At 36.6% G+C, this 12,131-nt stretch overlaps 1 protein-coding gene across 1 annotated transcript in view; it reads right to left on the reverse strand.

Annotated features, from left to right (window-relative positions):
* LOC127623810 (platelet-derived growth factor receptor alpha-like) overlaps window positions 1–6,348 on the reverse strand; it is a 32,642-nt gene extending 26,294 nt beyond the window's left edge. Inside the window, exons 1-5 of the mRNA XM_052098333.1 lie at window positions 6,166–6,348; window positions 3,048–3,126; window positions 1,638–1,901; window positions 1,274–1,525; window positions 106–278 (exon numbers count right to left, since the gene is read on the reverse strand). Coding sequence (XP_051954293.1) covers window positions 106–278; window positions 1,274–1,525; window positions 1,638–1,901; window positions 3,048–3,105 — 747 coding nt within the window. The 5' untranslated portion in view covers window positions 3,106–3,126; window positions 6,166–6,348. The remainder of the gene's footprint in view (window positions 1–105; window positions 279–1,273; window positions 1,526–1,637; window positions 1,902–3,047; window positions 3,127–6,165) is intronic.
* Between the last annotated feature and the right edge of the window lie 5,783 nt (window positions 6,349–12,131).

A 12,131-nucleotide genomic window follows, 5' to 3' on the forward strand; every position in this document is an offset into this window, starting at 1 on the left:
ACAGTGTGTCTACTTTATTTATATTAGGTAAGTACAAATCAGAAAGGGAAAGAGTGAGAGAAAGAGAAATATAAAGAAAAGATGTGTAAGAAATAAGAGCCTTGCCTGTTTTAGGGGATGCAGCCATTGCTGGAGGAAAGAATGTCCAGGTGGAGTTTCACAGGTGAGATTGAAAGCATCCCCCTCTTTTAAAACCTCCATAGTGGCTCTCAGCTCTATGCTGAAGTCCTTTTGTTCATCCACATCTGTGGTCAGGTTCTGATGTGTATTTCTATCATCTATAATAAATATAAAAACAACTCAAAATATTAACAAATGGCACGTTCAAACGGAACACCCTCAATTACACATCTGTTGGTAAAAAATATTGTGTGTGCGTGTGGAATAAGAAGCAGTTAAATTGAATACAAATTAAATAAAAGAAATGTATATTAAATTCAATGCAGAAATACCAATCAATGTTTTATTCAGTCAATTAATTTTTGTTTAGCGCTATGTTTAAACTGTGCCCTGGGACAGTGTCTTCATATTAAACAATGTAATACAAAATTCAAAATAATACGTTGTTTTGTTAAAAGGGTCATGAAATACCTTTTTTATTATTTGAATATGTGCCTTGAGGTTCACTTACATAATATTAGTAAAGATTTGTGCACAAATTTTCTTTTTATATATTTGTAAAACACTCAGATTTGGTGCTACTTCTCCTTTAAGACTTGTCAATAAAACCCACTGTTCTGATTGGCTCTCTGCTCTTGACTGACCTGCCCTCTCCTTGCCATCTCAATGCTCATCACTACTTGTGCGGGGTTACGGAAGTGATAAGATAAAGTAGGCATTCATGTGTCGATGTGGAAGCGGTCATATGCAAATATACTGTATACCGGAGTGTGACATCACAATGTGGATGAATTAAAGAACGAGTCATTTTGGCATCTAGGTTTCAACAAATGCTCTTTTTTTGCAGTGAGGAGGAAGTTTTGAGTTCTGAAACTTACAGTATGTTTTTATAGTACAATGACATCTTATATGACAAAAGATAAAGGACAATTTAATTCCTCATGTCCTGACCCCTTTAATATCTCAAAATATGTGAGACTGACATAATTGATGTCATCTCCCTTGACACTCTTTAGCTTTTCCAAAGCCTTTTGAAATAAAAATCAGAAAACTTCTATTTTGGTCTAAAACAAAACCACTCTACTGTTTGAACAGAGTACACATACAAATTACATATAAACACTCTATTATTGTATATCTGTGGATTACTTACCCATCTCATTTGTCACATTATAAACGATGCTCTGCATTGCTTTTCCGTTCACTCTTGTCTCACAGACGTAGTGACCTTCTGATAATGTACCAACAAAACCATATTTGTGGTCATATAAAAGAGAAAGCTCATCCCCATTCTGCAGGTTTCTGAGAATCACTTGAGAATGTGGATTTGTAGCACGACAGGGGATTCTAACCATGTCGGCATATGTTTCTACTACAGGATCATTCACGAATGGCACCTCAGGATCTATCAATAGAGAAATGGGAGTCCTTTTCACAAATGCATAGCAAATAAATTATCCTGAGACTATTTTCTGTTGACTCTCTGTTTTAATATTCCATATTCATGAAAAACATACCTGGAACATTAATGTAGATATCAATCCAGGAGTTATCAGGATCATCCTCATACAAGCAGGTGTAGTAACGTGTATTATGGATCATGGCATCAGTAATCGCCAAAGTACTGTGATTAAATCCAGAATACACATTGATATTGTTCGGTAATGGCTTATCCCACGTAACTCTCTGATCTCCAAAACATGTGATGTTGAACTCAGAGTGAGGGTTCAGTATAAATTCATTTTTATCTGAATTAATAACTGGCCATGGTTTTGAAACATCTACAGAGGAATACAAAATGTTCTTAATTAATTGTAGCAATAAATAACTATTAAGAAACAGTGGTAAACATATCATGATAGAAAATCTTAGATGTTGTCTTACTGCATAAAAATACAATAAGGATGCTTTTTTTTATATTAGTTAAAGGGTTAGTTCACCCAAAACTGACATTTTTCTCATCATTTACTCACCCTCATGTCATCCCAGATGTGTCTGGCTTTCTTTCATCTGCAGAACACAAATTAAGATATTTAGAAGAATATTTCAGCTCTGTAGATCCTCACAAAGCAAGCGAATGGGTTAAAAAGTTTTGAAACTCCAAAGTCCACATAAAGGGAGCATAAGGGAGCAATTCATAAGACTCCAGTGGTTAATTCGAATTATTCAGAAGCGATATGATAGATGAACAGATCAATATAGATAAAAAAGATCAAAAAGGACTTAAATATTGATCTGTTTCTCACCCACACCTAACATATCGCTTCAGAATTACATGGATTTAACTTTTAGTCTGGAGAACTTTTATTTTGCCCATATGTGGATTTTGGAACTTCCAAATTTTAGCACCCATTCACTTACATTGTATGGATCTAAAGAGCTGAGAAATTCTTCTAATAATCTTTTATTGTGTTCAGTAGAATAAAGAAAGTCATATACATTAAGGATGGCATGAGGGTGAGTAAATGATGAGATTTTCTTTTGGGTGAACTATCCCTTTAACTAACTGCAGCATGGACTAACAATGAACAATACTTTTAAAGAATGTATTAATATTTGTTAATGGTAATTTCTACATATACTACAACATTGTTAAAATTTAAAGTTGTATATGTTAACCTTAGTTAATGTATTATGAACTAACAATAAACAATTGTATTTTTATAAACTGACATCAACCAAAATTAATAAATGCTGAACAAAATAATTTGTTCATTCTTAGTTCATGGTACCTAATGTATTTGGTCATTTTTTAAATAAATAACTTTTTATAAAATGTTAAAAAAAAATAATAAAACATAAAAAAATCTTTAGCATTGTGTATTCTTTCTTTAGCTAAATTTAAACATGTTTGTATTTTTTTCTCTCCATGCTTTCCATTTTTTTTTACTTTTATTTTTTTCTTCCATTTGTTTTCTTCCATTTACCTGAGAATACTCCTAGTAAGACAATCCCAATGATGAGATGTGTCTCTAGAACTCCCATGGTCAATTAGACTTTGCTCAGCTGATGGGACAGAAAAAACAAGTGTTATGAGTAAAAACATGACACTTTTGAAGAATAAATAGAAAGGAAAGAAAACTAAAATAATTGGGATTAATTCAAAATAATAATAATAATTTGTAGTAGTAATAATAATAAGAAGAATATATTATTATTATTATTTTAAACATGAATATGCACAGTTCTGTGTCTGTTCTGGGTTATACTTATTGCATTTATCTCTTGTGGATAATCTTTTGTACAAAAATGAACCTTTATCCAGCGGTCAAATAGTCTAAAATGACCACTGAATCATCGGCAGCAGGATGTTTTGGAAAGGTTCAGTGCCAAGACATGTCTTTGAAGACGTTATACGCTGTTCAATCAGTTAATTAGCGCCAGCCTTTGACAAGGGAACGCTAAGTTAGTTGCAATACGTGGTTCATCTTTCTTTGACCACCAGATGGAGACACAGTAAATATTATCGCGAAGCACACTGACCACCGCTGTGAGTGTGATCTAAATGTCGAAAAGATAGTGTGTGTGTGCGTGCGTGCGTGCGTGCGTGTGTGTGTGTGCGTGCGTGTTTTTGTGATTTACGAGGACAATTTTGTAAGTTACAAATTAGTAATTACAAGGGTATTATGCTATAAATGTGATTTATGAGGACATTTCTAGTGTCCCCATAATTCAAATCGCTTAAAAAACATACTAAACAATGTTTTATTGAAAATGTAAAAATGCAGAAGGTTTTCTGTGAGGGTTAGGTTTAGGGGTTGTGTTAGGTTTAGAGGATAGAATCTATAGTTTATACAGTATAAAAGTCATTATGTCTATGGAAAGTCCTCATAATGATAGGTAGACCAACATGTGTGTGTGTGTGTGTGTGTGTGTGTGTGTGTGTGTGTGTGTGTGTGTGTGTGTGTGTGTGTGTGTGTGTTAATATAGCTTACATCAGCAGGCCTACAATTTGAACTTGTTTAGAATCCAAAAACAGAAGTCTACGACAAAGAATAAGATTTAAGAGCTCATTCGGACATCATCATTATATGCCTATTTATGGCCTAATGCTGCTATTTGAATTTGAGCAGAAATTTTTAAAGTTTACCAATCTTTAATGTATTTATTTATTTTAAAGTCTTAATGTTGTCTCTACGTGTCTAAATTAAATATCAAGCCTAACACACAGTCGCTGTTGTAGCTTATTCCGACAACTTTATTCTCGTTATTTAAAGAGCTCGGTCGCTGGTTTAAAGGCTTCACTGCGGTGTTTCTAATCAGACATTCCGCACATCTGTGTTTTATCTCTGTCTGTCTGATCCTCGGACCCCTGGGTTCCATCAGCGCTTCAGCAGACAGCCAATGCCACTCACTCTAAAGTGAAGTCTTATTGCAAAGCTTAATTATTCTGAAGGTATGCAACCTTTTTTTTTTCCTCTGATAAAATTCAAAAATTATGGAGGGCATTTCTAATTTGCTTTGAATAGTTTGTACCGCAAGATCTATTTCAAAGTGTTGTCAGACCCTAGTAAATAAAAAAGGAATTAAAAGGCAAGAAAATAAAAACCTAATCTTTTTACAGTCCAAAGAAGACTGGATATCTGCCATTTGCTCGTCTCAACCCTCTCAAGTTAATTACCCTTGGTGAATCAGGGGGTGTGGAGTAAGACTGTAATTACTCGACCCCTCTCTGTCCCGTAGTATGAGAATCCATTACATTTCCGTGGGAATCCATGCCTGAGACAATTTTTGTAAAGACAATCCCGTCTTTCAAAAGGTGCCCTTCTTGGTAACACTCATCGGTCTGTCCAGCGGTGTTTTCAACCCAATGCAATAAAGGTTAGGCGCCACCGCGCACCCCCATCGCCAGGCGCCCGCACACAGATGCGCAACTGGCTGCCCAACACAAGTGATCGTGTGCGCTTGACACTTTCGGGCAACAGCTGAGCGAGGGGTGTCCTCCAACACCATGTAACTTTACGCGAACCCAAAAGAAAAAAAGAAAAGAAAAAGAAGCAAAGATGTACATGGGAATGGTAAACTATTAAAACTGGCCTATTGTGAAATATCTGGGCGCATATGTGATCATTGCATGGGGAGAAAAAGAAAATATAAAAAAATGTGTTTGAAAACAACAAAAACCATCAATTTGCTTTGTTGCACCGTCCAAAGTTTGTGCACCAATCCAACCTTTGATTTATGAGTCTGCGTAAAGCAACACGGTCTCCCGGGTACCCAAATTATAGTAAATTAATCCAGATGTGAGAGAAGACTGGCCCATTCTGAATGTTGTTTCAGCGTGCCCTTAAATTCGCATAATCGAATCAGACTTGATTGCAGAAGGCACCAAAGAAGTTTTTCTATAAACTTCTCAAATGTGATTTGACTCCATCGCCCCAAAATAAAAATAAAATGTATCCTGCAAATTAATCCAACATGTACGGTATTCCAGTATGGTCATCATGAGCATCCTATTCAAATATTGGGGAGCAAACATGTCGAAATCCCGTCTGAAATGTGTTTGCCATTAGATGCCAGAGCTGCGCCACTCCACGGTATGGGACACCCCCAGCTGCGCGCCTGCATGGGCTCAAACTGAGATCCAGAACAACCAGGCTTTGACTTTACGGGTGACAGAGTAGCTCCTTGGGAAAACAGTGAAGGAAATAATCCCGTTCGAAGTAAAAGTGCCGAAAAAACAACCCCCCCAACACAATTTTAAAATACTATGATGTAAAATGTAAAATACTATGTGTCCATTGGGAATGAAAAATCACTATAATTTGAAAATGAAAATAGTTTGCTTGTTCGTGGCTCTGAAATTCTAAAATCCAGGTTTTGTGCTTTTTTGTGTCTTTTTACTGATCGTTTCAGATATAGTTACTACAACTAATTTAATTAACAACGCAATTAGTCAAAATTGTCAAAAAAGACCATTTTAAATTAGTCTATTCCTGAAAAGGTGCCATTATTGTCAATACTCAAAAGTTTAGATGTTTCAAAACGTCTGTAGAAAACCAGGGAAATACTTCTCCAAACTAAACCAATTTAAACATACAATACCTTTTCTTAATCCTTTTGTTTGTTCTCTTTAACGAAAGAATAGGCTAAATGAATGGTAAAGCTCTTGTAAAATGCTCCAATCAGCCCAATGGTCCTCAGTTATAAAGCAGTAGTAATCCACTCCCTTGTGCTGCGCTCCTTCGTCCCGCACTACGGCCGCTCACACAAATGCGCCTCTGCAACAGCGACCTGTAATTGATTCAATGTTACAGTTTATCCTTCCCAGAGAACTAATCATCTGGCTCAAAGTAAATAACTCCCTCCTCTCCCTCTGCCCTGGGCGTCTTTCAAAATAAGAGTCACACCGCAGATCCAAAGTGGAGTCAGATTTCTCCGTGCACTGCAGTTCAGAAGGAGGTGCATGAAAAGATATTGAGTAGGGAAGGACCATATGTTTTAGTAAGTGCAAAAAGGGGGCCCTTTTTGGATAAAGGGGTCTTTTTGTGGGGACAAATAAATCAAGTGTCCCATTAAAACTGTTCTTTTTTTATTATTTTATTTTATAGAGGCTTAAGCTGGAAAGATATCAAAGAATTGGGAACATTCATCAACGTTGTCATTGCGCTCTCTTTGTGTTCAGCTTTTAGATGATTCCACTTCAAGACTTCACTTTAAATGCTTGCCGAATTGTTTCAGCCATTTTTTTTTACCCAGTAATTTACGTTCAGCTTCAGAAAAGAGTGTCCTGTGCCAACACGAATTTCTGCAACATAGACATTTTTCGGTGTTTGTTTTGAAATTTCGATGTTAGATCAAGAAATTTACAGATAACATTAATATGGTGAAAAGAGTGCAGTTTGACTGTGAAGTGGACCATTTAGCAGAGATAAGGGCAAAATGAGGGACCCATGCAACGCATAGTGACGCTTGCAGGGGGCGCTCTAACATAAGAAACCAATTCATTCTTAGTCTCTCTCTCTCTCTCTCTCTCTCTCTCTCTCTCTCTCGCTCTTTGTCTTTTCTTTCTTTCTTTCTTTCTTGCATATAAATACAATTTAATACATTACGAGTAATGTAATATGAGCTTTATATGCAGTTCACTTGCACTGACAGCATGTGATAGCCTATCTGGAAGATGTGTAATTTTTCCTTAAAGACGGATTTCCCTCTCCTCTTGTTTTTTGCCCTTAAGCCTCTCTCTAAGAAATACCAGCTTGCAGATAATGGCTCATTGTGAATTACACAACGTGCCTCTGCACACGGTGATTCACAGCTCTTAGCGCAGATGACTGACCCGGTATGTGGTGAGCGAAGCCCCGGGGTAGGCTTGGCCCCCCTCTAGCCCTCTCCGTTCTTTCTGCAGCCGGCCCACAGGAGCCTGCACCCTTGCAGAGAAACACACATATCCAGTCGCTCGGTACAATTATTTCCACATGTTCTTGCCGCCTGGGCGCTCAAAAGAACAGAGTCCCTTGTTCTAGAAACAAATGGCTCTAATCTCTGAGACTAAAACTAGTTGAAGCCTTCGGTGGTTTAGCTTGGAACAATTCAAAAGCACTTAAGTGAGCAAACAAATGGCAATCAATACGCGCAAGGGTGCAGCTCTAATTCAGCTGTTGTTTTTTCTCCATAAGATTTCTGCGCAATTACTTTTTAAGGTGTTCCAATTAACGGGCTTATAGACATTTCAAGTAACCCATGCATGAGATGTTTATCAGTCAGGTCTACAGCAAAATAGGCCTTCCCAAATAACTATATGTACGCCAAAAAAGGATACTGTAACATTATGGCATTTTTGAAGATGATTATAGATAGCTTCATACATAAAACCAAGTAGACTATTGACAAACTTCTGTTTGTTCTCACGAATAGCTTAATTGAGAAGACAAATTGGTGAGGTGACGGTTTGTCGGCTATTCCATATTATTTCACTAAAAGGCGACTGCTCGGTATTCCTCATTAAAATTTAGAAGAATGTCCGGTATGGGAGTGCGCGAACAGGAGAAGTAAACTCTGTGTCAGCTACGGGATATTAGCACTTCAATCACGCCCTCTCAGTGTGTTTGATGCAAAGAGGACTTCAAAGACACAACCACGTGGTGGCGTATAAGTCCATCGGTGGAGAACACATCCCTCCCTCACTAGAATTTACGCTCCCCTGAAAGAAATAAAAATGGACTCGAAGTACAAACCACATCAGAGCAAAACTTTATTAACATAATTAGCTACTTATAAAGGGTGCAATAACAACAACAATTCAAGGTTTGACATTTTGACATAGAATTGAGTGTTCCCCTAAAAGGAGCTTTTTTCTACATGATCTAACCCTTAAAATCATGTTGGTGTAACCTTGTGTCTTCAGGTTGATTCAGTGATGTTAAAGGGACAGTTCACCCAAAAATGAAAAATCTCTTAGCAATTATTCACCATCATGCCATTCCAGGCGTGTACAACTTTCTTTCTTCTGCAGGACATAAAATAAGATTTTAAGAAGAATATCTCAGATCTTGGTTCATACAATGATGGTGGCCAGAACTTTGAAGGCCCAAAAAGCACATATAGGCAGCATAAATGTAATCAATATGTCTCCAGTGGTTCAGTGTCTTCAGATGCAATATAATAGTTGTAGGTGAGAAACAAATTAATATTTAAGAAAATACTTCTATAAAGCTCCACTTTTTTGGTGATTCACATTCGTTGTGCATATCGCCACCTACTGGGCAGGGATAAGACTTTACAGTAAAAAAAAAAAAAAAGGACTTACGTGTTTATCTATTTCTCACCCACACCGCTTCAGAAGACATAGATTAAACCACTGGAGTCGAATGGATTACTTTTATTCTACCTTTATGTCCTTTTTGGAGCTTGCATTGAATGGACCAACAGAGATATTCTTCTAAAAATATTTCTTTGTGTTCAGCAGAAGAAAAAGTCATACACATCTGGGATGGCATAAGGGTGAGTAAATGATAAGACAATCTTCATTTTAACATCACTGAATGTCTTACATCAAGTAGGTCTAAACTTCAAAAACTTGCCCACCCTATTGGTAGTCTATCTTCAATTGCAATATAACTGTAAAATTAGAGAAATGTAATGACGTTTCATGATGTTCACAGAAAAGGGATGGACAAGAAAACATTACCTGCCAAGTTTACCACATGCTTTAGGCTACATACTGTACTACAGTACATAGATGTTACAGCATGGTTGATTGACTTATTCCAAATGAGTCATCAGAACATCAGAAAGGACTAACTGTGAAAAATAAGCAAAGAAATATGGGTTCTTCTGTAAAATGTCTGTAAAAATTATATACAGTATTTCAATGTTAATAACTGCTACTGTACAAATACCATCATCTAGCCTATAGCCTACTGCTTGCATACAGTGTTTGTTTCTAAAATAGGCTTTGTTGCACATTTCAATAGCTACAGTTAGTTTTGGAGCAGTGATGTTAAGTTTAAACAGAACAGAACATGCACTAAAACCTTTAGCATTTTTATGATTACACCATGGGTGATTTGGAAACAAAATTATGTTCAGCATACAAGGATTCGGCCTCTTAAAGCTAAAAACCTCTCACTATTTGTTTCTGTGTATTGGTTAAAAACATGTAGATTCAGTGAGCAGTAGCCAGTAGTGCAGAGGAATCAGGCATAACATACTCTTTGAATGATCAATTGTAAAGACCACATGGGCGAATTGACGTCCTTTTTTCACACACACGCTGTCCAGCGTGCTGAAGCTCGTGGTCGCAAGGACTCTGTGTGGACAGTGGAACCCACTGTCCACTGGAACCCCATCCAGAAGGTTTCAGAGATTTCATATAAGCTATACTGTATATTTGTGGAATATTTGTCAAGAAAACTCTTATAAAATTCTGTGTATGCAAAATTATCAGACCTAACCCTTTTTTCTTATCCTATATGTCCTTTTCTATTTCTTTTTTTGTCATTACCACCAAACAAAATGTGTGTTCACGTATTCACAAAGTTAATTTAGACATAAGCTGTATTAAATATAGGCTACTAGGTTTTTGTTGCATTTGCTAACGATATGGACATAAAAAAATGACTTCATTTACAACAGACACTGTAAGAATAATTTAGAAGTAAACATAAGATAAAATTCATAATAGAATACACTGTCCCTTTTGATTTAGAGCATTTTTTCAGGTCTGAAGGGCAATTAATATGAAAATCTTAATATACTCTTATACTGTTTTTGTTCACAACATATGTTTATTTAAAAATAAGTAAATAATCTTGGGGACTTATTAACTGAATTGGGGCCAAACTTCTTTATCCATATTTATACACTTTTATTGTAACTAACATGTTAACATGTAAAAACAAAACAGTTAATAATGTGATTATTTACATTAAAATAGTATTTAATTACGTTAAAATATGTATATTTTATCATTTTCAAGGTCTGGCCATAAATTCCTTCTTAAGATATGGCTGAAGAACAAATATGAACTTACATCCTCAAATAACAAATCGGTTTTGATTAGATTTACTTAGAAAATAAAAAATGAAAATGAAAAATATGAAATTGAGAAAGAATAGTGAGATCTGCTAAAGTCTCTTTGAAAGTATCTTTGTCAATATAAACACACATAATAGATCAATGGCAATCTAACTATATTTTTACACAAAATAAATGTAGCCTAAAATTGAAAAAGAGCATTTTATCTGTTTTTCCTCTTTAAAATGTTTATTATCCTACTATTCATTGAGAGCAAAATGTGTTGTCCTTGTCATGCACGTATTAATCTGAATACAGGACCAGATGTTTTTTGCAGATAATAATCATTAGAAACGGTGAACAAATGTATTTGCTGATGTTCAGGATTGAGAATCAGAATCAGCTTTATTGCCAGGTATGTTTACACATACAAGGAATTTGTCTTGGTGACAGAAGCTTCCAGTGCACAACAATACAAAACAGCAACAAGACATAGACAATAATACAAAATTATTAAAAATTGAATAACAATAAACAAATAAAAATGTAATTGAAAATAAAGTATATATAGAATACACAATAAGACAGTACACACACACACACACACGTACATATATATACACATACATACAAAAACATACATACATATATACACATATACACACAGACACAAACATACATACATTCACACATACACAAACATAGTGCAAAACTAAATACAAATCTGTTATATACAGTGCAAGGGAATGTAATGGCAGAAGAGGTTGGATGTGTTGGATAAATATAAAAAGACTAAACTGTGAATTGCAAATAATTATTGTTCAATGGGGCAGTTTTAACCATTCATGAGATGGATAGCCTGAGGGAACAAACTGTTCCTGTGCCTGATAGTTCTGGTGCTCAAGAGCTCTGAAGCGTCGGCTAGAAGGCAACAGTTCAAAAGGGTAGTAGGCAGGGTGAGTGGGGCTCTGAGTGATTTTCCTCACTCGGAAAGTGCATAGTTCTTGAAGGGAGGGCAGGGGGAAACCAATAATCCAAACTGTCCTTTGTAGTCTTCTGATATCTGATCACTTGAAGTGCAGAGGACAGACTCAATGACTGCTGAGTTGAACTGTATCAGCAGTGCCTGTGGCAGGTTGAACTTCCTCAACTGGCGAAGGTACAACCTCTGCTGGGCATTTTTCACAATGGAGTCAATGTGGGTCTCCCATTTAAGGTCCTGTGAGATGGTGGTGCCCAGGAACCTGAAGGACTCCACTGCTGCCACAGTGCTGTTTACAATGGTGAGGGAGGGGGGGGGGGTGTACTTCCTAAAGTCCACAATTATCTCCACCATTTTGAGAGTTTTCAGCTCCAGGTTGTTTTGACTGAACCAGACAGACAGCTGTTTAACCTCCCTTCTGTATGCAGACTCATCATCATCTCCTATGAGGCCGATGACAGTGGTGTCATCTGCAAACTTCAGGAGCTTGTTAGAGGGGTTCTTGGTGGTGCAGTCATTGGTGTAGAGGGAGAAGAGTAGTGGGGAGAGCACACATCCCTGGGGGCACCAG

This window comes from Xyrauchen texanus, chromosome 30 (genome assembly GCF_025860055.1).
Source record: "Xyrauchen texanus isolate HMW12.3.18 chromosome 30, RBS_HiC_50CHRs, whole genome shotgun sequence".
Lineage (NCBI taxonomy): Eukaryota > Metazoa > Chordata > Actinopteri > Cypriniformes > Catostomidae > Xyrauchen > Xyrauchen texanus.